This window comes from Trachypithecus francoisi, unplaced genomic scaffold, assembly GCF_009764315.1.
Source record: "Trachypithecus francoisi isolate TF-2019V2 unplaced genomic scaffold, Tfra_2.0 Lachesis_group6, whole genome shotgun sequence".
NCBI classification, from domain to species: Eukaryota; Metazoa; Chordata; class Mammalia; order Primates; family Cercopithecidae; genus Trachypithecus; species Trachypithecus francoisi.
Window position 1 is genome coordinate 24,179,579 of NW_022681471.1, and position 25,894 is coordinate 24,205,472.

At 39.8% G+C, this 25,894-nt stretch overlaps 1 protein-coding gene and 1 pseudogene across 1 annotated transcript; both read left to right on the top strand.

The window, feature by feature from the left end:
- Positions 1-3,663: 3,663 nt before the first annotated feature.
- On the top strand, positions 3,664-8,927 carry CT55 (cancer/testis antigen 55). The gene is made up of 5 exons (XM_033202005.1): positions 3,664-3,792; positions 5,095-5,239; positions 7,336-7,448; positions 8,147-8,334; positions 8,622-8,927. The coding sequence occupies exons 1-5, from the start codon at positions 3,664-3,666 to the stop codon at positions 8,689-8,691; spliced, it is 645 nt and encodes a 214-aa protein (XP_033057896.1). The 3' UTR covers positions 8,692-8,927.
- LOC117078712 lies at positions 5,558-5,642 on the top strand (annotated as a pseudogene).
- Positions 8,928-25,894: the final 16,967 nt, after the last annotated feature.

A 25,894-nucleotide genomic window follows, 5' to 3' on the forward strand; every position in this document is an offset into this window, starting at 1 on the left:
CCTTAGTCTAGCTAAAGTTTTGTTGATTTGCTTTACCTCTTCAAGAAACCAAGTCATTGTTTCATTGATATTTGTATTGTTCTCCTCCTTTCTATTTCATTTATTTCTGCTCTGATCTTTATGATTTATGCCCTAATTTTGCATTGCAATTTTTTCTTGTTTGTCTAGTTCCTCAAGGTGCAGTGTGAGGTTGTTTATTGAAGATGTGTATTTTCTTTTGAGGTAGGCTTTATTGATGTAAACTTCACTTTTAGAATTGCTTTTGTTGTATTTCATGGGTTTTCATATGTTGTGCCTTCATTTTGCTTCAACTCAAGAAATGTTTACACTTTGCTTCTAATTTCTTCATTGACCCATTGGTTATTTAGGAGCATGTTGTTTAATTTCCATCCACTTCTAAAGTTTCCACAGTTCCTACTTTTATTGATTTCTAATACTTTACCATTGTGGTTAGAGAACTGATTTGATCTTATTTCAAACTCCTTTAATTTGCTAGTACCTGTTTTATGGCCTGCCCCATAATCTATCCTCGAGAATGTTCCACATGCAGTTGGAAAGAATATGTGTTTTGGAGTATTTGGATGGAATGTTCTGTAAACGACTGTCAGGTCCATTTGGTCCAGAGTGCAGATAAATTCCACTTTTTGTGGAGTCAGTGTTCTGTTGGGGCAATCTGTTCATTGCTGCAAGTTGGGTGTTGAAGTCCCCTGCTATTACTGCATTGCACTCTACCTCACCATTTAGACCTTAATATTTGCTTCATATATTTAGGTGCTGCTATGTTGGGTCCATATTTTTGGAAATCATTATATCCTCTTGATGAATTGACCCCTTCATCATTATATAATGATCTTCTTGGTCTCTTTTTACAGTTTGTGATTTAAAGCCTATTTTATTTGAAATCAGTTTAGCTGCTCCTGCTCTCTTTTGGTTTCCCTTTACATGGAAGAATGTCTTTTTTCATGTCTTCACTTTCAGTTTACGAATGTCCTTTAAGGAGAAGTGGGTCTCTCATAGGTTTGGTTGTTGCTGCTGTTGCTTTTTAAATTTATTCAGCTACTCTGTGCATTTTAGTTGGAGGATGTCATCCATTACTATCAAGGTAATTATTGATAGGTAAAGATTTACTGTTGTCACTTAGAGAATTGTTTCTACCTATTTTGTAGGTAATTTCTTCCTTTCTTCCTCTTTTATTGTTTTCCTTGATGGATAAGAGATTTTTCTCTATTAGTATGTTTTGCTTTTTTATTTGTTTTAGTGGGTCTATTACAGGATTTTTTTCTTTGTGGATAGCATGAGGCTTACAGAAACATAATCACAGCAGTTTATTTTACTGATAACATAACTTTGATCACAAAATGCAAACATTCTACCGTTTAGCTCCACCCCCGGATTTTGAGTTTTCTGTTTCACACTTTACCACAATTTTTTATATTTTATATCCCTTAATAAATTATTGTACTTATTTTATTTTTACTAGTTCAGTTCTTTAACCTTTACATGAAAGATATAAGTGATCTGGAAACCACCATTACCTTATTAGAATATTCTGAATTTGTGTAGTTACGTTTACTGGTGAGTTTTATACCTTCAGATGTTTTTGCATTACTCATTAGCGTCCCTTATGCCAGTTGGAAGAATTCTCCCTAGCATTTCTTGTAAGACAGTTGTGGTGGTGAGGAAGTTTCTCAGCTGTGATTTCTCTGTAAAAGTCTTTATCTCCCCTTCACTTCTGGGTACATTATTCTTGGTTAGAGATTTTTTTCCTTGCGTTCCTAAAATAGACTATCCCACTCTTTCTGGCCTTTTATGCTTCTGCTGAGAAGTCTTCTGGTAGGCATATTGGAAGAGCCTTATATATGATTTGCTTCGTTCCTCTTGCTGCTCTCGGGATTCTTTATTTTTCATCTTTGACAGTTTGATTTTAACATGTCATGGGGTAATCTTATTTGGATTGTATCTGAATGCAGAACTTTGGTCATCCAGTACCTAGATGTTTGTAACTTTCTCTGAGTTTGGATGGCTCCCCATTATTATTTGAGATTGGATGGCTCTCCATTATTATTTTTTAAATGATCTTTTTACTCCTCCCGCTTGAATGTGAATGACTCATACTATTGCTCTGCTGATATTGTCCCAGAAATCCAGTAAGTTTTTTTTCATTCCGTGTCCTTCCTTTTAATTTTGTCTCCTGTGACTGTATATTTTCAATGAAGCTGTCTCCAAGTTTACAGATTCTTTATTTTGCTCGATCAATTTTCCTGTGGATGTTCTCTATTGTGTACTTCCTTCGTTGTATTTTTCGATTTCAGGATTTGTTTGGTTTTTTAAGTTCTTTCAATCTTTCTTTCAAATTACTCTGATACATTCCGAATCATTTCTGTGTAATTGTTTTCAAGGTTCACATAGCATGTGGAAAATAAATATTTTGAATTATTTGTTAAACAACTCATACATTCCTATCACTCTAGGGTCAATTGCTGGCGCCTTGTTTTGTCAGTTTGGTGATGTCATGATTTCCTTATTGTTCTTGATCTTTGTGGTCATGTGTTTGTGTCTGTGTACTGAAGAAGTAGGTATTCATTTCAGTCTTTACAGTCTAGCTTTTAGGGGACATCCTTTAGCAGTAAGCCTGTCCGGAAACTCTGTATAGGTCTCTTTTGGTCCTTATGCTTGTGAACACTGCAGCTATTGAAGCACTTGGGGGCTTCCTAATCCCAGGGACACAGCGACAGATGCTTCAATGGCATGAGATGCACTCCCTTAGCTATTGAGGCTGGTGCCTTGCGAGACTGGAATCCAAGGCTCCATTCACTGAGAACTCCCTGTTGTGGTAGAATATTCTGAGCATAAGGCCACTGGAATCACTCGACAGAGATGTAGACCAGGTATTGAGTTTGTTTTGCGGTGGTTGTGGCTTTCTGTCTGGTGCCAGGGTGGGTCTAGAGACTCTGTCTACAAGTACCATCTGAGAGTCAGGGACCATGGGCGTCTGTCAAGTGGTGACCTGATATTGGGTTCCCAGGCAATGCCCTATGCTTGCCACTCTCTCTGTCCTCCAGGTGGATGGTATCTGTCTCCATGCTGTGCTGTTGAAGGTTGGGGAAGGGGTGATGTGGGTAATGTAAAACTGTCTTTGCTACCATCTTCAATGCATCTTTTCTTATTTTCATGCTATAACCGGGTACCATGGTCTCTCATCTGGTTTCCTTATGTCAAGTGAGGGTATTTTCATACAAGGATAGTTTTTCGCATTGATGTTTCTGCAGGAGGACAATCACTGGAGAGTCCCATTTTCCCCTCTTGCTCCCCGCCTCCTCCATCTATTTAATTTTTACATACTATAAATATGTCCATCTTGTCCATGTGGCTTCTGTGTTCAGGAAGTATCCTTAGGCGAATTCTAAGACATAATTTACAGGAGTATTCACTTAGCTTTTCTTCTGAAAGTCATTCATTTATTTATATCTAAACATACAGCCAGTCTGGGTTTGCTTTTCATGTGCAGGACTGAGAGAAGGATCCGCATCTTGTTTCACTACTGGCTACTCAGTTGTCCCTCAACATTATCTGCTTGTACCTGCTGTTGTGTTGGTGGTATTTGCAAGGCATAAGAAAGAGAGTTGGGAGCCATGAGACATGGGCAAAGTTTTAGTCTGCAGTATGTCTGTGAGTTGGTGTGGAGTCAAGGCTCAGAGAGGTCCAAGGGTCCTGTGGATCACCCACTTGGATACTGTCGAAAGTGGGGATAGATACGTGGGCAGGAGACTGGTGCCTCATTCCTTCATGACAGTAGGTGAGGGGAAAATAAACATCAGATTGGTATTGACAGTTGGAAAGGCACCAGTTAAGAAATGGGAATAGCAGCAAACTGGGCTATTTTTAAAACCATGAAAAATTACTTACAACTCAGTGGCTCAAGTTTCCATCAGAAGTCTTTGATCAGCAAATTCCAACCCTAGGAGTTTATCCTATAGTTCAGTCAGGCAAGTAGTCCAAATGCTAGGACACAAGTGAAATGTCTAATTATGTGGAATTGGGTTAGTAAATTACGGCACATCCATTAATCGGGATTCCCTATGACTCTTTCCCTTCTCTTGTTATTTAAAAACCTTTGTGTTAATTTAATGTGATACTTTAATACTGAATACAGTGCTAATTTGCTTTTAAAACAGGCATTTACATATGTATATATATATTTGTGCACAGACAAAAACATCAGGATGAGTGTTACTGCCAAAATGTAGTCCCTGGTGGTCTCTTGGTAATGGAATATGGATTATGGGGTAACCGCCTTTTGCTGTCTACATATCTGTTTTTTTTTTTTCCTATTTTTAGTACAATGAACTTGCATTATTTCGGTAAGTTTTAAGGATTATAAAATAAGGACTATTACACTTTCAATAAGGAAAAAGGTTTGTATGCCTCTTTATTGTAGATAAAGTAAAGCCCTAATTTGGCTTGGTTTTTCGAACCTCCCCCAGTTGAGGTTATTGCTCCAACTTTATCTCGTGCTTCTCTCTCCTAGGCCTGGATCTCGAATGTTAGGATTTTGCTCCCTAGGCTCCTAACTTGTTTTTTCTCTCCGCCTCCCTGCTCCTCTACCCCTGTTTACAAGGTTACACCTCTGTCTTCTTTCACAACCCAGCACAAATCTGACTTCCCCCAAGCAATGCCCCTATTTTCTCCCTGTCTGAAATGTTCTCCCTCTAGATAATTCACAGAAACCATTTGGAACTAGTTTTATATCCTTCATCGCAACCTGCTTATGACTACATACCTTTCCACTTTACCGTCATTTCATTGTGAATTTCTGCAGGCGAAGGACGGTATTTTTTTAATCTTGGAATCTAATGGTACAAGAGCATTAAACTCAGGTAGGCAATTAATGTTTTGGGATACATTTCACAATTCTTAAGGCACACATATGATTTTTACCATCATCTGCAGTCTATGGCCATTTAGCACATGAACTATATTCACCAATGTTTAGGATGGTTTTTGAAAACATTTTGGAATACCAGTGTTTTAACCATAAGTTCCTGTGTTTAAATTTGTTTTATTTTCGAAGTAACTCTTTCCTAAATCTTACAGGTGGATGTTGTGCCTCACCCTCTTAACGGTAATGGATCCTCAGGCTCAAAAATCAGAGTTTTAAATGGATGTGTTGCTTCTATAAGTGAAGATACTATTTATATTAGTAACATCATTTATTTCCCTATGAACACTGTTTCTGAAGGTATGATTTGCGTTTTGTGCTATATGATGTAATTCTTAATTTTTTGAGAGGATTTTAGTCCTAGAACAACTTTTACAGTGTACTTGGCTTCAGTCAATGGCTCTTCAATATTCGAGGTAGACCTTTCCAATTAAAATTAGGTACAATATAGGGGCAAATAGGCAGTATTTTAAAATGTCTGCTGTCGTCTATTGTGTGTTCATTTGTTCAATGCCCTCAGTAATGCCTGGATATATTTTTCATTCACATAAGAATTTAATTTCTAATCATGGAAACAATCCTACAAGTACCCAGAGACACTATTTTTAATACCCTTCAGAGACTATACTTGCAGGGATCATTTCTATAGTTGGTTACTTGAGAAGTTTCTGTGACAGGGTGGAGTACCAAATTTTACAAGAATACACTTCAAATGCTTCAAAGTTAGGATTGGAGATAGTGCTTTTGTGGCTGTGTGTGTGCGTGTGTGTGTGTGTTGAATTCTCTTTGTAATCAGCAGATATGTTCTAATATTTCGCTTATAACCAAAGATACACTTTTTTTTTTTTTTTTTTGCTATTTTTGTCCTTTGCAACAGTTGTATAGCTTGGGTATAAAAGGGGAGATTAGCTCCGTTTCCACAGGCAGCTGGCTCGTTTGTTTTCTTGGGGGCAAAAGCAGGACTCTGACCTGAATTTTGTTTTAAGATGTTGACTCTGTCTGCTTTGTCGAGAAGAGACTATGAGGGAGAGGGTGGAGTCAGGAAATCAGTCAGGAACCATTGTTATATTCCTGGTGAGAGGTGATGGAGATGTGAATGGAAGTGGAGAAGTGGAGGACCTGAGGATTGAGTTGACTCTGGATATATTTTGAAGTTAGAGAAGAACCCAGGAGGTAATGGATTAGATCTTTGATGTGGAGGAAAGATGAGTCCAAGGTACCTCCAAAGTTTCTTGTTTGAGCAGTGGTGAGGGTGGAGTTGCCAGTTTGCGATGTAGACGACTGAGGCAGACACAAGTTGGTGAATACGGAGAATACCAACAACTCAGCTTTACACATGTTAGATTGGCGTAAGCAGAAGGATAATTGATCCTGAGGTTGGTTAGAGCTGGAGGCATAAACATTTTGGAGTTATTGGCCCATAGATATATGGTACACCCACACAAAAGAAATGTATGTAAATTAACAGATACAGAGAGAGGAGAGAGAGAGAGAAGAGGTCTAACATGGTGTCTTGTGTCATACTACAATGCTGGATCCTAAGGTGAAGAAATGTTTCACTTTGTTGATATTGCTAGTTTTCTGGAGTCATTGTGGCAATTTACTGTCTCAGTTGCAGTTGGGATTTCCATTTGCTCCAGATTCTTTCACGGACCTTTGTTATCCTGTGAGTCAGTTTTAACTTATTGTAAACTTCTGTTTCAACCTCGATGGTCTTAACGGTAACCCTTAAGGCACAGACTTAAGAGTTCATCAGCGGAACACAACACTAGGGGAAATGGATTCATTCTGAAAGTAACAACATTTCCTAGTGGTACTGCTACCACTACTACCAATCAAAAGTTATTTGGTGGTTACTATGCACCAGGAATGATTCTGTGTGTATCGCACATATCAACTAATTCTCACAGCAGCTGTGTATCATGAAGGCTACTTACCGTGCTTCTCATTTTATAGATGAAGAAAACGAGGCACAGACAGTTTAACCACCTTGCTTAAGGTTGCAAACTGAGTGAGTGGCAGTGTCAAGATTCGAAGCCATGTAGCCAGGGTCAAACTTGTGCTCGTACCTACATGTTTGACTGCCTGTCACTAAGCAATTGTGAACACGAACAGTTGTTTAGTAAATCCTGTGCTGCTCCCTCAGATTGGCTGTGATGCACAGTTCGCACTTTCCTCCATTTGACTTTGTTAAATCAGCAGAGGAGAATCAACGCCTAAGGATTATAAATTTCTTTTGGACTTAGAGATTTGCAATGTCTGTTTAAATATGCACAAAATGGACTTTAGATGTTGCAGAACTGACTTTAAAGTAGTACACTATCAAATAACGTGTGAAATTAAACGTGACCTAGTTAAGAGATCATGACACTCATATTTCTCCATGGCTGTTTTAGATTTTGTGCCTTATAAGGGTGACTTGTTAGAAGTTGAATATTCCACTGAGCCAGGCATCTCAAACATCAAGGCAACTTCTGTGAAGCCCACCCGTTGTATTCATACGAAAGAGGTAATTTATTTCCTGTTGCTCCTGTCATCAGTTTCTGATAACCCTTCCTTGGTGATAATTTACGTGACCAGGATTCTGTTGGGTGTAATGGGAATAATAGAAAATATGAAGAAATACATTCTTTGCCAACAAAGGAGCCACTTTTCTTATTGAAAAGGCAGGACTTCCCAAAGGAAATAATTTGAAAATTATGTAGAACAAGCACATTAATCGATTAAGTTCTAAATTGTGCATTTTACTCAATATCCAAGTGTTATTAGAATCTTCCAATGACAGGAGGAAGAAAAACAATCTTTGTGCCAGAAAATTTTAGGGAAAGAATGAACGGAATGTGTTGTGGGACTTGAGCTTACCAGTAAATGCTGAGGATGATTTGGGTATTAAAGCCTGAATATGCACAGGCAATTCAAGGCAACAGAGGGTAATGGACATATTTTGGTAATATTTAGAGCTGAATTCCTCATTTGAGACCCAGGCCTCATTCCTGGAGAGTCTGATTTAATTGTTCTGAGGTGGAGCGTGGACATGGGTATTCTTACAAAGCACCCCTGGTGTTAGCAACGGGCCAACCAGTTTGGAAATCAATGATTTGCATTGAAGTGACCTGCACTCATGCAGGACCCAGAGTGAGGAGGTGCAAAGCTGGTTACAGTGATTATTGGTTTTTTCATAATCAGTTGCATTATTTATACTTACAGGTCAGCATTACTAGCATACATGGAAGAAATGGGGTGATAGATGATACTATCTTTTTCACCTTGGAGTCTGTGAAACTTCCTGATGGATACATACCTCAAGTATATGATATCGTCAATGTGGTCATGGTGGAGAGCATTCAGTTCTGCTATATTTGGAGAGCGGTTTCTGTCACCCCAGCTCAAAAATCGTAATGACAAAGCATTTTTATTCTGTTTATCTTTCCTTTTATGAGCAGTAAAGGGGCTGGTTTAACTGAAAAGGTTAGCTTAATAAGCCTAAATAGTATTTTACATATGGTTTTTCTGGTAAATGTAATTGAGATACTGGCTAGTTCAATTGGACCATGAACCCAGCTTAGGGAAGTGCCTTATCAATTAAAAACCACGCGAAAATAGCTCGCTAGCCACTGGAGGAAAGGAGTTCTTAATTAAAATGAACACTGCCATTAAATTTGAATTCCATATTTTCCATTAGCAGCAGCGGATTCCAGGATGATGGAGGCCTGTGGTGGCCCAAAAAGGAACGTCGGAGCCAAAGCATTTAACTGAAAAGGCATCAGGGACAGCATGTTAAAGGCATGATTTAAAGTTACAATTTGACTTCAGTTTTGAGGCCTCTTTATGCTGTCTGTACAATCTGTATTGCTCCATAGCCTCTTTCATCTTCTTTCACCCACATAACTCGCGCTGTTTATTGTTTCCTTATGTTCCTTCTTCCCCATGCTAGAATGTAAACTCCACAATGGCAGGATGTCTTTTGATCTGTTCTTTTTTTGTTGTTGTTGTTGTTGTCTTTCTTTTTTTTTCTGTTGTCATTAAAGCATCTCCAAGCACTTAGAAGGTGCCTAACATAAAATGTTATTAAGCTCTATGACTGAATGATTGGGCCATCTATGATATTTAGCTGTGGTTCATTCGGAATAAAATTGTTGAGCAACGCATTAAGACCTCTGTCGATTTTTAAATAACACCAACAACCATAGAAAGCCGACTCTGCTGTACGTGAACCTCTGTGAGCCACTTTGCTGCAGGGGTGCAGCTCATGTGGTCACGAAGAAACATACAAACACAGAGCCCGTCGAAGGAAGGATAAGCTACTTACCCACTGGGAAAGGTTATACTAAAATCCCACAAGTAAACCCCATGAAACTTCATGCTTTCGTCTAATAGAACATTTAACTAGGTAGCTGTGACCTAGGGGAACGGATGTATTCAGACCTTTGGGCATAGCTTGAGTGTCGTTGTGAACTTACCCTGAGTCCTGTGATTCATAATTTCACCACTACCACCGGTCCTTGAATAAACAGAGTTGTGTTTTAACTTTCCACTACAGATCCAGTGAGATGTCTCAGTCATCCAGGGATTTGTTTCTCACTTGATAGGGACAGTGAAGGTCTTGTAAAATCCCATTTTCACTCATTGGTTCACACTACAAAATCCTACTGACTCTCTTTGATGTGCCAGGCACTGTTGGGGCTCTAGAGTTATACCTTTACCAAAAAGACAAAATTCCAGGCCCTAATGGAACTTGTGTTCTTTCAATGTCCCCACCCCCTAACCGTCCTTGGCTTCCTGACCCATGCAGCAGTAGCTCCTATGATTGAAAGGGGCAAGTGGGAGCTGTGGCAACACCAGGTGCCTGTGAATGTCGTCATTCAAAAGCAGCCCCACACCCTGTGGAATTACAGAGCAGTCCACGTTAGACTTGAGAGATGCAAGGGCCATGACCTTCACTACCTCCCATTTAATTCTACAGTTTGGTTGATGTGGAAGAATGATCTCTGGGAGTTATAATGCATTATGATAAGCCAGTCAGCTGGTGATTCAGTCACAGCCACTGTTTCACAAACTTCCTCACCGGACTGAGGATCACCTGGGAGGCAGCAGTTCAGCTGGGCAGGGGGGTGGGGATTGGATACATTTCCTCTACTTTCAAATAGCAAAGCCCAGAACTGCTTTGCTTTCATAAGGCCGACCAAGCGGGGGTGCATTTTGAATATTTTGCCTCAGGGATGAGTTAACTCCAAGGTTCTTTCCCACAAGTGAGAATGAATTGTGTTTGATCATCTCACCCTCATCACATCTGTGTCCCTAAATGGATGACCTCATGGCACAAGGACAGATGGACCCAGGGAGTAGGAAATAGTGGACTCTGTCAGAAATGTGCTTTCCCCAGGTACAAAAGAATTGGATTGAAAACACAGGGACCTGTCACCACGAGTTTCTGGGGCTCCAGTGTTCTGCCAAGGAGCTTCCAACTGGCACACCGTGAAGGTGTTGCAGATGTGCTGATATCAGATGCTTCTCCGCTCATTTAGGGATACATGCAATGAAGAAAATGAAATAAGATAATGATCTTTAGCCGGGTTTGGCAAACTATGGCCCTTCTGCCAATTCTGGCCTGATGCCTGCAATGATTCTCAAAACATAAAGTTCTATTTAGGTACCCGGAGCCTAATCATGGCCCAATAGATTGAACCTAGTGTTCTTGCCATCATGATTATGCATACTGTTAATCAAAGGGGCACCTTGAAATTTCTCATCGTGATCGTGGTTTCATCCTCTAACTACCTGTAGCTTTCAGAGGTTCTGGTTCATCATTTCACTCCTCTTGTGGGATGCATAAATGTTTAACTGTACATCTGCCAAAGGGATATGCTCTGTGAATGTAAACAACTCCTCTTTGTTATGCTTAGTGTGTAGTTCTCTGTTTTGTCAAAATTTCAAATTCTACTTAATCAGCCATATTTACAAGGATCCCTGTTCCCTTGGTGTTGGAGAATACGGTGTTTCGAATTGAAGCTCTTATTTCTATTGGCAAACTTGAGGTTGCACGTACACCTCCAATACCAGCCCAGGAATACAGAGTTTATTCTATGTTTTCCTCTCTTTCCACCTTTCCACATGTATTGTTTCCTTCTCAGCTTTGGAGAACCCTACCTTCCATTATCCTCTGTGTATTTACTTCTTTGCACAATCCTGCCATATATGCTCTCCTACTCTGGGCACCCTTCCATCTGTACTCTAACTCCCTGTTCTCATGGACCCTGGCTTGCAGGAGGCCTCCTTGGAACCACTTTTTGGCAGGCTCCCTGCCTGCCTTCAAAAACTTGGGTGTCCTCCTCTATAGGGAAGGGAGGGCTAGAGGAAAAGACTCTCTGTTGCCTTTGGAACTCCTCACAGAACTGGCTTTTAGTCACCACTTCATTGTAATAGTCACCCAGGACAGCCTGGGTTAAGTGCTTCATGAGCTTCTTTCCAGAACTGCTGGCCTGGCCAGAAGAGTGAAGTCTTGGGGTTGGTTAAGGGCTATCAGTCTAAAATCCATAACTAAGGACTCAGATCAGTCAGCACTCTTGTTGGTCTCATAAGTGGGAAGAAGTGAGTTCACCCTGCTGGGGCAAACCCATTCTACAGTGGTTTCACTTCCTAAGAGCATTGCCGCAGTTACCCCTAAATGATGTGGATTAGAAACTTCATTCCCCAAATGCTCTGGAGAGTTGAAGCCTTACAATATATACAAAAGGTGAAAAGCATAACCTTATCAGACAACTTCATCGAGTGCATCTTGTGCAAATGAGACCTGAAGGCACAAGCAGGAATGATGAGTAATTTGCTCACACCTCTCCCCTTCTTATGCTTTATTCAAAACTATGTCTTCACCGGGAGTTATGCCTGATCTTTAGTACTTCCGAAACACGGTGTTATAAACCTACCAATTAAAAGACAGAGACAGAGTGGATAAAAGAACAAAACAAACAAACAAAACACTAAGACTCTGTATTTTCTACCGGAAACCCCGTCAATTGTAAAAACGGAGTTCAACAAAAGTAAAGGGACGGAGAAGGATAGCTCATCCTAACACTCAATCAAATAAAGTAAAGCCACTGTAGCTATATTAGTTCTAAACAAAGCGATTTCTGGACAAAGGAAACTATCAAGTGTTACAGAGACATTACATAATGGTCAGGGGTCAGTTCTCCCAGAAGTCATCACAATGCTTACTGTGTATTCTCCTAACAACACAAGAGTGCAGTAAAGAGGAAAAACTAATTGAACTGCTAGGAAAAATAGACCAGCCAACAATTCGTGAGCAAGATCATAAGGAAAAGTCTAATACAACTGCAAGAAGAAACAGAGACATCGATTATAACAGTTTGATACTTCAACCCCACTCTATCCGCAATTAACAGATTCAGCAGGCAGAATACCAGTAAGGATAGAAGTGAACTGAACAGGACAATCAACCAACTATATCTAATAGATATATTTAGAAGAGTCCCTTCAGGAACAAGCAGAATGCACATTCTTCTGAAATTCACATAGAACATTCAGCAAAATGGCCCACCCGCTGGGCCATAAAACACACTTCAACAAATTCAAAACAATAGAAATCATACAAAGTATGCTTTCACACTACAATGGAATTAAGCTGGAATTAATAACAAAAGGATAGGAGGAAAACCCCCCAAACACTTGGAGATTAAATTCAACACTTCTAAATAACACATGAGTCAAAGAAGAAGCTTAAGAGACATTAAATATATTTTGAACTAATGGCAAATAAAAATATATCTCATCAAATGTGTGGGATGTAGCAAAAGTAGTGCTTAGAGAGAAACTCGTAAGATTGAGTGTAGATGTTAGAAAAGAGAAGAAGAGATCTCTAAAATCAGTTATGTAAGATTCCAACGTAGGAAACTAGGAAAAGAAAGGCAAATTAAAACCAAAATGTGTGAAAGAAAAGCAATTTTCAATTTAGACCACAAGGCAATGGAATTGAGAACAGAAAAGCAACAGAGTAACTTCATGTAATCAAAAGATGCCTCTTCAGAGAAGACCAAGCCAAGGAAAGATTGTTCATTTGAATCAACTCAGTCAGACAAAAATAAAGAAGGAATGAAAAAGACTGAGCAAAACTTGAGGAAATATGGGATTACATCAAGAGACTAAACCTAGAATTCACTGAAATTCCTGAGAGGGAGACAGTGCAAGCAACTTGGAAAACATGTTTCAGAGTATTGTTCAGAAAAATTTCCCCAACCTCACTAGAGAGGTCCACATTTAAATCAGGAAAAGCAGAGAACCCCTGTGAGATAGTATACAAGATAACCATCCCCCAAGACACGCACTAGTCAGGTTCTCCAATGTCAAAACAAGAGAAAAAAATATTAAAGACAACTAGAGAGAAAGGGCAGGTCACCTCCAAGGGAATCCCAGGATGCTTATAGCAGACTGTCCAGCAGAAACCCTACAAGCCAGAAAAGATTGGGGGGCCTATATTCAGCATTCACAAAGAGAAGATATTCCAACTAAGAATTTTAAAACCAGCCAAACTAAGCTTCATAAGTGAAGGAGAAATATGATCTCTTTCAGACAAGCAAGTGCCGAGGAAATTCATTACCCTCAGACCTGCCTTATAAGAGGTCCTCAAGGGAGTGCTGAAGACTGCTACTAGCCACAAAAAAACACCACCACCACCACCACCACCAACAACAACAGCAACAACAAAAACGCTTAAGTACATAGACCGTTAGCACTATTAATCAACCACACAGTCAAGTCCACATAAGAACCAGCTAACAACATGAAGACAGGATCAAACTCACATATATCAATACTAATTTTGTAAGTAAATGGATTAAATGCACCTCTTAATGGGCACACAGTGTCAAGTTCAATAAAGAAGCAAGTCACGACTGTGTGCTGTCTTCAGGTAACCCATCTCACCTGCAATGACACTCATAGGATCAAAAGAAAAGGATGGAGAAAGATCTACCAAGCACGCAGAAGACAAAAGAACAGCAGAGGTTGCTATTCTAACTTCAGACAAAACAGACTTTAAACCAACAATGATCAAAAAGGACAATGTTCTCCACATAGTAAAGGCACTGTAAACAAACAAACAAAAATCAAAATGGACAAATAAGGGTATTACATAGCGGTAAGGGGTTCAATTCAACAAGAAGACTTACCTAGCCTAAATATATACTCACCCACCACTGGAGTACTACGATTAATAAAACAAGTTTGTGGAGACCTACAAAGAGACTTAGGTGACCATACAATACTAGAGAGAGACTTCAGCACCCTTCTAACAGTATAAGACAGACTGTTGAGTCAGAAAACTAACAAAGATATTTGGTCCCTGAGCTCACCACTTGACCAAATGGACCTAACAGACATTTACAGAATTCTCCACCCAACAACAATAGAATATGTTCTTCTCATCTGCCCATACTCTGATACTCAGAGTATCCCATACTCTGACAATAAAACAATTATCAACAAAATTTAAAAAAATTTAAAGAAACCCAAAATCAAAAGAACCACAATCTCAGACCACAGCACAGTACAAATAGAAGTTAATACTAAGAAGATCATTCAAAACCATACAATTACGTGAACATTACATGAGCGTCTCCAGAAAAACTTCTGAGTAAACAATGAAATTAAGGCAGAAATCAAGAAATTCTTTGAAGCTAATGCAAACAAAAATATGGCAGACCAGAATCTCTGGGGCACAGCTAAAGCAATGTTACGAGGAAGGTTTACAGTGATAAACACCCACATCAAAAAGTTAGAAAGCTCTCAAATGAATAACACAACAACACAACCGGAGGATTTAGATAATAAGAGCAAACCAACCCCAATGCTAGAAGGAGAAAAGAAAAAACCAAATCAGAGCTGGACTGAATGAAGTTGGGATGTGAAAAACCATACAAAGGATCAGAGAAACCAAAAGCTGATTTACTGAAAGAATAAATAAGATCAATAGACCACTAGCTAGACTAATAGAGAAACAGAAAAGATCCAAATAAACACACTCCGCAATGGTGATGAGGTTATTACCATCGATCCAAGAAAATGCAAAGAACCCTCAGAGCATTGGTGAGGGTTATTGTTCATAACAGTCTGTTGTGAACGTCTCCACGGACACAAACTGGAAAACCCAGAAGACATAAATAAATTTTGGAAACGTACAACCTCCCATGAATGAACTGGGGAAGAAACCGAAACTGTGAACAGACTAGTCAAGAGTTCCAAAACTGAATTTGTAGTAAAAAGCCTACCAACCAGAAAAAAATGAAAACAAAACCAAACAAACAAACAAAACACTGGACCAGATGGATTCACAGCCAGATTCCACTCAACATATTAAAAGAGAAGGTACCAGTTGTACTAAAAATACTCTAAAAACTTGAGAGGGAGGGACTCCTCCCTAATTCATTCTATGAGGCCAGCATCATTCTGATACCAAAACTGGGTAGAGACATAGTGAAAACAGAAAATGTCAGGGCAATAACTCTGATGAACATAGATTCAAATATCCTTGACAAAATACTAGCAGACCACATCCAGAAGCATATCAAAAAGCTAATCCACCACCATCAAATAGGCTTTATCCTTGTGATGCAAGGTTGGTTAAATGTGTGCCAATCAATAAATGGGAGTCATCAGAGGAACAGAACTCAAAACAAAAACCACATGACCTTCTCAATACATGCAGAAAAGTCTTTTGATAAAATCAACAGCTCTTTATGTTAATACCCCCAACAAACTAGGCATTGAAGGAACATACCGCAAAATCTTAAGAGCCATCTATGAAAAACCCACAGCCAACATTTACTTACCAGGGAAAAGCTGGAAGCATTCCGCTTGATAACCAGAACCAAGCGAGGATGCCCACTCTTGACATTCCTATTCAATGTAGTACCGGAAGTCTTAGCCAGAGCAATCAGGCAAGAGAAAGAAATAAAAGGCATCCAAAGATGAAAAGGCAAAGTCAAACAATCTCTCTTTGTTGATAACATGATTCTATAGCTAAACAACCATAGTCTCTGCCCAAAAACTCCTAGATCTGATAAACAACTTCAGCAAACTTTCAGCATGCAAAAATCAGGTATGAAAATTAGTAGTATTTCTATACACCGACAATGTCCAAGCTGTGAGCCAAATCAAAAACACAATTCCATTCACAATAGCCACAAAAAATTAAATTAAATTAAATTAAATTAAATTAAATACTTAGGAATACAGCTAACCAGGAGGTGAAAGATCTCTACAATGAGAATTACAAAATTTTGCTGAAATAAATCAGAGACGTCCCAAACAAATGGAAAAACATTCCATGCTCATGGATAGAAAGAATCAAGATTGGTAAAATGCCCATACTGTCCAAAGCAATTTATAGACTCAATGTTATTCCTTTCAAATTGCCAATGACATTCTTCACAGAATTAGAAAGAAACTATTCTAAAATTCATATGGAACCATTAAGGAGCCCAAAGAGATAAAGCAATCTTAAGCAAAAAGAATAAAGCTGGAGGCATCACATTGCCTGACTTCATACTATTCTACAAGACTACGGTAACCAAAACAGCATGGCACTGGTACAAAAAAAAGACACGTAGACCAAAGGAACAGGACAGGGGACTCAGAAATAAAGCCGGACACCTACAACAATCTGATCCTCCGCAAAATCAGCAAAAACAAGCACTGGGGAAAGGACTCCCTATTCAATAAATGGTACCGGGATAGCTGGCTACCCATAGGCTGAAGAGTGAAACTGGACCCCTCCCTTTCACCATATACAAAAACCAACTCAAGATAGATTAAAGATTTAAGTGTAAAACAGATAATTATATATATATAAAAAAAACCTAGAAGATAACCTAAGAAATGCCATTCTGGACATAGGCCCTGGCAAAGATTCATGATGAAAACACCAAAGACAATGATGACAAAAACAAAAATTGAGAAATGGGACCTAATGGAACCAAAGAGCTTCTGCACAGCAAAAGAAGCTGTCAACAAAGTAGACTGACAACCTCTATAATGGGAGAAAAATTTCCAAATTCTGCATCTGACAAAGGTCTAATATCCAAATTTCATAAGCAGCTTAAACAAATTAACAAGCATAAAACAAACAGCCCCATTAAAAATGAGCAAGGGACATGAACAGACTCTTATCAAAAGAAAATATACCCGTGCCCCAAGAAGCGTATGAAAAAATTGCTCTACATCACTAATCATCACATAAATGCAAATTAAAACCTCAATGTGAGACCATGTCACACCAGTCAGTCAGAATGGCTATCATTAAAAAGTCAGAAAATAATAGAAGCTGGCATGACTGTGGAGAAGAGAGAATGCTCATACACTGCTGGTGGGAATGTAAACTAGTTCAGCCACCATGGAAAGCAGTTTGGAGATTTCTCAAAGCACTTACACAGAACTACCAATCGACCCACCAATCCCATTACTGGATCCCATATACCTAACTCATTATCTAAATCCTTGTGCCATACAGACACATGCACACACATGTTCACTGCAGCACTATTCACAATAGCAAATACATGGAATCCACATAAATGGCCATCAATGGTAGACCGAATAAAGAATATCTGGTGTATCTCTACCATGGAATACTATACAGTCAGCAAAAAGAATGAGATTGTGTCCTTTGCAGCAATGTGGTGGGGCTGGAGGCCATTATCCTAAATGAATAAATGCAGGAACAGAAAACTTAGTACTATGTTTTCTCACTTACAAGTGTGAGCCAAACCTTGAGTATACATGGACACAAACAATAGACAAATAGGCACCTGGGCCTATGTGATGGTGGGGGGTGGGAGGAGGGTGAGGGTAGAAAAACTACGCGATGGGTACTATGTTTATTTTCTGTGTGATGAACTAATTTGTATATGAAGCCCCCATGACATGCCATTTTCCATATAACAAACTTGTGCGTGTACCCCCTGAACCTGAAATAAAAGTTGGAAAAAATTTTTAAAAGGTGGCTCTTTGACAAGATCAATACAATTTTGAACCTCTAGCTGGGCTAAGTTAAAAAGAGACAGAGAGAGAGAACACAAATACTGATATCAGAAGTGAAACAGGGGCCACCACCAATGATCCCATGTACATTAAATGAATAATAAACAACTCCCACAGATTCCACAACCTAGATGAAATAAAACAATTCTGAAAAGGCACAATCTATCAAAACACACAGAAGAAGAGGCAGATAGTTTCAATAAGACTATGTCTATCAAGAAAATTGAATCAATAATTAATATCTTCTAAAAGAGAAATCAGGAAACCGGCTGGGTTTACTGGGAAATTCTACCAAACATTTAAGTTTTAAATTATACGAATTGTCTACAATCTCTTCAAAAGTTTGAATCAAAGAGAATTCTTCCTAACTCACTCCTTGAGGCCAGTATTACCCTAATACCAAAATCAGATAAAGATGTTATAAGGAAGGAAAACTATAGGCTAATATCTCTCATGAATACCAATGTAAATATTCCCAATAATACATTATCAAATTGAATCCAATAATGTATATAAAGAAATATACACCATGACCAAGTGTGATTGATTATGTTTGTCAAAGCCCATAGACTATGCAACACAATGAGTGAGCCCCACATAAATTACCAGCTTTAGTTAATAATAATGTATCAATACTGGCTCTTTGGTGGTAACAAATGTCCCACACTAGTGCAAGATGTGACTCATAGGGGAGACGGTGGTGGTGGGCATATGTGAACTGTCAGTACTTTCCACTCGATTTTTCTTTTAAACAACAATAGTACATTAGCCTAAAAATCTTGAGTATGTAGATTAAGTGAACAGTTGAGAAATAATCTAGCACTGCTATTACAATCTAACAAGTCTATGTGTGTCAGGTGATGAATGGATTTGTCTAACAAAGTGTCCATAACGTCCTGGGTCCCATCACGCTCTTACTCGGTAGATGCTGTGGGGTCCCTGCTGCTTCCCACACACTGGTCTGACTGCATTCTTTAACTCAGAGCAGTAGAGCCTCACATTTTTATTTTGGGGAGGTGGGATACAGGTGGGCTTTCTATGCCTTGGAAAATCTGCGGCTGAAAGTGGACCTGTTCCTTCCTAAAATCTCCTGAACTACAACCTGTCTGGTACAATTCAGAGACCCCCAGAAGTGCAGTCATGGAGCCCCAGTGAGGGATCCCTATCACCTCCTTCTGTGTGAAGCAAATCCCTCCCCTGTGTTTCTAAATGGCCACAGATACATGCCAAGCCTTGTCCTGATCTGTCAACCACCCCCTTTCTCCAGGGTCTTTACCTCTCCCTGGGGAGTGTTTCTTGAATGAAGGGAGGAAGAGAGAAGCAGAAGAATGGGTGTCTGCACTCAGCAGGTAACTGGCCTCAGGCTGCTGAGTCAAACACAGTGCTTATGGGCACTGATGACAGAGCCAGGCTGCTTGGACCCAAATCCCAATTCTCCCAGGCTTGGGGCCTTTAGGCAAGTGTTCAACTTCCTTAGGCATTTGGTTCCTCATCTACAAAAAAAGCAATGATAATAATCCCTGCCTTGCACAGCTTTGAGGATTAAATTAGTTGTCACACATAATGGACACAAAACTGTGTCCAGCATAGATTACATACTCTATGAGTCTTTGCAATTACAAGTACCATAAAGAAGGAGTCTGCCTTCACCTTTCTTCCCCTCTCTTATGTTTTTCATGCTGAGACTTGATGAAAGGACAGGCCACGCACTCTATGCTCCTTTCATGACCCATTACCACCCCAATTCATTCCCATGACTCTCAGTAATCCTCTACGTTCAGTGAACCCTTCCAGCCCGCTGCACTGGGGACTCCTGTCCTCCACCCTGTAGACCTCTCTTGATGCCCCAGCACTGCTTCCACTTGGTTCTTAAGACCCTCAGGTTCCCTCCTCCCTCAGTGTGATCATCTTTTGCAGTGATCATGCCTGTTTTCTCTACAGGAGATGAAAGACAAACAGATTACATTCACAGTGCCAAGGAATTACAGAAGACCCATCCTAACTGGTCACCCTGCTTCATGTTTTGGCTCCTTCCAGCCTGTTCACAACCACACAGCCTGAGGGATCACTGGAAAGCTCTAAACCTTTCAGGGATTTCAAATATCATGTACAGTAATGTCCAAAACACTTTCAGTGCCCTACAAGGCCCCGCAGAGACCAAAACTTTATTACCTCTCATGACATTTCTCTCTATATTTTGCAAATTTAATATCATGTCATTTTTTAATAGAGATGGCTTTTAACCTTCCACTTCAAAAACTCCTTCTTTCTTTTCTTTTTTTTCTGTATTGACTTGGCTCGAACGTCCAGTGCAATACTGAATAGACATAGTAAAGTTGGCATCCTGATCTTGTTCCTGATCTCAGGGAAAAAGCTTTCAGTCTTACCAAACTCTATGCTCCTACAAGAGACTCATCTCACATCAAAGAAGCACGTAGACTGAAAGTGAAGGGATTGAAAAATGTATTCTATGAAAACAGAAACCAAAAAGACAGTACCTTACCCATATCAGATGAAATAACTGTAAAACAAAAGTGAGAAAAGGAGACAAAGAAAGTCATTCGATAATAATAAAGACATCCATTACTCAAGATAATTTAACAATTATAAGTACACTCAATATGAGACCACCAGCATGCATAAAGGAAATATTAGTAGATCTGAAGGGAAAGATGAACCACAGTACAATAATAGTAGGGAAGTTTAAATACCCACTTTCAATAATAGAAAGATCATCCAGACAAAAGGAACACTGAACTTAAACTACACTTTAGACCAAATGGACCTAACAGACTTCCACAGAACATTCCATCGGAGAGTAACAGAAATACACGTTTTTCTCCAGTGCACACAGAACGTTCTCCAGGATAGATTGGTCCTATGTTTGGCCACGAGACAAGTCAAAACAATTGATTGTGAGGACTGAAATCATATCAAGTATGTTTTCTGATCACAATGGTATGAATCTAGAAACCTATAATTGGGGCAATCAGGAAATTCATAAACATGTGGAAATTGATGCACAAGCCACCGAACAATAACGGGCCAAGGAGGAACGCAAAAGTGAGATAAAAAATACCTCGACACAAACAAAAATGGAAATACAATATACCAAAATGTATGGGATGAAGTAAAAGCCTTTCCAAGTGAGAAATTCATAGCAGCAAATGCCTGTATCAAGAAAGCAAAAATATCTTAAATAAAAAAGCTAACATTAAACCTCAAGGAACTAGAGAAAGACAAGCACACTAAGAACAAATTAGCACAGGGGAGAACATAACAAAAATCAGAGCAAAAATACATGAAAAAGAGACTATAAAAGGAATAGAAAATGCAATTAAATAAAGAGTTGGATTTTTGAAAAGATAAACAAATTCGTCTTAGCTAGACTAAGAAAAACAGAAAGAAGACAACATAAAGAAAACCAGAAATAAAAGAGGGGACACTACAATTGATACCACAGAAATACAAAGGATCGTAAGAGATTACTATCAAAAATTATATGCCAACGAATTGGAAGACCTAGAAACAATGGGAAAATTCCTAGATATGTATAAGCTACCAACAGAGAATCAAGAATAAATAGAAACTGGAGGGCATTATGTTAAGGGAAATAAACTTGGCACAGGAAGACACATTTTGACACATTTTGCCTCTTCTCACTCCTTAGTGAGAGCTAAAAATTAAAACAATTGAACTCTGAGAACAAAGAGGAGGTTTCTCTACAGGACTCTTGCTTGTGGGTTCTGGGCTTGAGAGGCACCTCTGGGTTTGAGCTCTCCAGTGTCTCTGCTAGACAGGGATTCTGACAGTCCACAGACTGTTGTGTCACCCAGTAGCTGCTCTTGGGGGGTGGGGAGGGGCCGGGGGGCGGAGGGGGGGCGGTGATGCTCAGGCTGTTCACAGTCTTTTTGTAAATTGCGACCATGAAGTGCATTCCTGTCTAAAGGGACAAAAATGAATACATGCTCGCCAGTTTTTGTTTTCTGCTCTGACATATTTTCTTCATTTTCTCTGTCAATATCAAACCCAAGAGAAGAGATAGGAATTGTAGATATCACCCTGCTCCAAGGAGAACAGAGAGATGGGGAAGAAGAAGAGCCATCCTCGATGCCTAGTGGAAAGGTAGAAGCTCCCAAGCGACATCCTAAACCTCTTTACCGTGATTAAGGCTGCATTTTTCTTTTCTTTCTTCCCGGGTGTTCAGTGAACACTTGGCCACCTCCCTTGGGATCAGGTAACTGAATCACGCCCTTCGAATCCTGCAGTTCTCAGTGCAGACAATGTTTTGCTTGAGAAAAGCTACTTTCTAGGCACCTCAACATTCATTCAAGAGAGCTGCCTCACAAGTGCCCTGAATGCGGGAAAGGATTCATTCCCTCGTAGGTCCAACCATTATCGGCACCAGCCAGTTCACGTGTGGGAGACCCCTGTGAATGCACTGTGCATAACAAGCAAATAAGTCGCACCTCACAGCACCAGTGAAGACGTTGTGATAAGGAAACGTATGAGTGCCTTGAGTACAATAAAAGTGTTTCTCCTAGATCAAGTCTGACATGACATCTGAATGCTTTCACAGGTGAAAAACCTCAAGGTTATCACAGTTGTGGGAAAAGCTTTAGTCAGTCGACAGCTCTTTCTTTGCACCTGAGAACACACGCTAAGGGGATACTATTTATATGTGATACTTGCGGAACAAGCTACAGACAGAAATCAAGTCTTGTGATTCACTTAAGAATCTATACATGGCAGAAGCCATACAAGTGTAGGCATTGCTCTAAAAGCTTCACAAAGAGAGCACACCATATGATGCACCAAGCTGCACACTTTTGAGAGTTTTCTAAGAATATCTTGAGGGAAACAGGTCCTACAGAAATGAACAGTTACTCATAAAGGCCTTTGCTTGCAGTAGGCTGTCTTGGAAGTAGAGTTTTCATTGACCTTATTTAAGAGAATAGCTTTGCATTTTGCTATTTTAAAAACCCATCTTCCAAGGCATCTAAATGTTCACCTACCCTTGCCACTCCTCTAGATTGCATATTTTTCTGCCTAGGCAGATCTTGCTTCATCATTTCGATAAAAATGTCTTTGTCCCAAGCCAACCACATCATAGGGGTAAGGAGTATGTAAGCAGTGGCATTCCTTTCAGAAGTCAGGACCATATGGCAGGAAGCATGAGGTACTCGATTGATCTTTATCTGCACAATATTTTAATCAAGTGGACAGGCATATAGTCTTCCTGTGTCAGTCTCATTACCACATTGTCTGAGCAATTGAGGTTGGAGATGCTTCCCTGAAAGGTGGCGCAAAGTATCTCTCTTGACTCCTGCACCCAGCACATGCCAGGATCACTTTCTTCGGTACAACCACAGTGTTCTGTTTGTGCATCCTTTGAGGCTTCAACATGGTCCACGTTTGAAGTATGGACTATTTCAAGACATAAGGGCAGCTCATAAGCACAACAAGGGACAGTAAACACTGGCCAACACATACATACCAGGAAGATGAAATATTTGTGTGCAGGTGCTCTTCACAGTGAGCTTTCCAAAACTATCAGCCTATTGTGCATTCCTTCTGTGTTGTTTGAAACAATAAATGCATTTAAGGCTGTGAATTGTACTTTACGTCTAGCTTTGGTCACATTCCATAAGTTATAGACAATGTTCTTACTTCTGATTTTGCACGTTTCTTTTTTCAGTTTCTGTTTCATTTCCTCCTTGCCTCAAGAACTGGACAATGTGGACATGTACCAGTCAATTTGTTGTTATATTGCACTTCGATTAATAATTGAGGTTCTTTCCATTTCTCCTTTGAAGCTTACTTAGATGTTCTTGAAGGCTTATATCCTAAAGACCATAGAAAATAAGGATTTGATGTGTAGAGCGCACTTGTAGCATGCAGTCTGGGGACTCACAATTGCTTTTGTTTCATCAGGACACAGAGTAGATGGCCTTGCTCCCTATTCTGAATGCCTGCATTGTTGTCTCTCCATTCCTTCTTAAGAGTTTGCTGTTATAGAGCAATTTGTAATCTTTTGTCATGGAGCGATTTTGCTATAGAGAAGTTCTCTGTTACGGAGTAAGCCTTAACAGTAGCCTAGGTATGAAGGTAGCAATAGAAACAGGAGGTTAAATTGAAAACCTAGGAAAGACCTAGCCTCTCTAAATCAGGCTCACAACAGTCTCCTCCAGAATCTCCTTCAGACATCCCTTCCCAGCTAGATTCCCTCAAAAATAAGGAGAAAGTCTGAAAGGTAAGCAGTGAAAGACAGGAGGTCTCTCATCCTAGTCTGCAGTATGACAGGCAAGACCTCCACTGCTCTACCTGCTGACTCTCTTTGGTCTATCCTGGGCAGGGTGAAGTACCTCCTCCCAAGATGTTACTCTCAGGGCAATTTCCCTCATGCTAAAGAGCACTCCAATGCACCAAGGCAGGAAAGAAGGGTGAAGGACATCTGTGGTTCTTGCTACAATTCTTCCCCTTCATTACGAGAGATGACATAATTAGCACTGAGAAATCTCCCACATGTTTACCAAATGAAGCCCCTTGACAAGTCTCCAGGTCTTTGTTACTTTCTTGGTTGTGGTTGTGCTAAAGATGGCTGTAAATGATGTCCTCACAATCTATGGCAGGCAGAAAAAAATGCCCTTCAAGATGTCCAAGACCTATTTCCCAGAACAGATTAATACGGTACCTTCCATCACAAAAGGAAGTGTGAATATGTGATCATGTCAAGGGTCTTCAGTTAGGGACATTACACAGTATTCTCCAGGTCAATCCAACCTAATTACAAGAGACCTTGCAAGAGCGGGGCAGGAGGGTCAGAGTGCATACTAGGACATATGAGGACAGGAGCTAGAGTTTGGAGTGATGCTAGGAAGGGACCCTGAGCCAAGCAATGTAGGTATCCTCTGGAAGCTGAAAAAGGCGAGGAAATAGTTTGTCCAGAAAAGCCTCCAGAAGGAACTCGGCCCAGCTGGCACCTTGATTTTAGACTTCTGGCTTCCAGAACTGTACTAAAATAAACTTGTGCTGTTTTAAGCCACTAAATTTGTGGTCATTTGTTACACAGCAATAGGAAGCTCCTACACCTATCATCAAGAAGCAGCCGGGGGGTCTATGCCCCCTGCCCTTGCATCTTGACAGGTTGAGCTAGCTTTAACAGAGTACAGCACAAGTGAAGCTGTGTGGATTCTGAGGCGAGGTCCTAGAAGACAGCACTGCTTTCATTTTGTTCTCTAGGGGTAAAGGGGACAGACGTTGAGCACCAGTTAAAGGTCTGTGTCTATGTCAGTTTGATGCTTGCCCTGTGTATGCATGTGTGTAAACATTTATGCTTCCTTTGAAGAGAATGCTGTGCTGTGTTTACTTCCATATTGGCTAAAGGTTCCTCATTTGCCTTGTGTCATTAACACATCCAGTTGGAAAACCTCACAGATTTGTTTCTCTATGAGCACAATCTGCTTTTAAAAAATCACTTTCTGAATCCTCTGTACTTGAGTGAAACGAACACCTCACAGCAAGAGATTTTACCACTTTCTAGCTGTACGTGTTATGGAGGAAAACATCAAAGGCCCCTTTCACGTTAAATTTGCTGCATTTTCTGTTTTACCATATTGCTTTACGCTGAAAGTATACATTTACAGAATATATTTGTTGCGACAAAACATGTTTAAATGCTTATTGAAAAATATCAAAATACAGGACACTGAATGAAAAGCACAACTTCTCTCTTGTCCAGTTCCAAAGTCTAGAGGCAGTCACGATACTTTCGTGATTCCTTTCAGGTATTTTGCTATAGAAGTTTTCTCTGGCATTGCGAAAATAATTTCATATTACATACATTGTCCTGTAAACTTACTTTCTTCGTTTTAGAATGTACACGGGCTTCATTGCACATTACAC

Bases quoted from the DNA above. Each gene is read 5' to 3' on its own strand.
- CT55 (XM_033202005.1), top strand. From the start codon at position 3,664: ATGTCTGTGAGTTGGTGTGGAGTCAAGGCTCAGAGAGGTCCAAGGGTC. The intron at 3,793-5,094 runs GTAGGTGAGGGG...TAAATCTTACAG, and splicing joins TGCCTCATTCCTTCATGACA to GTGGATGTTGTGCCTCACCC. The intron at 7,449-8,146 runs GTAATTTATTTC...TTATACTTACAG, and splicing joins GTTGTATTCATACGAAAGAG to GTCAGCATTACTAGCATACA.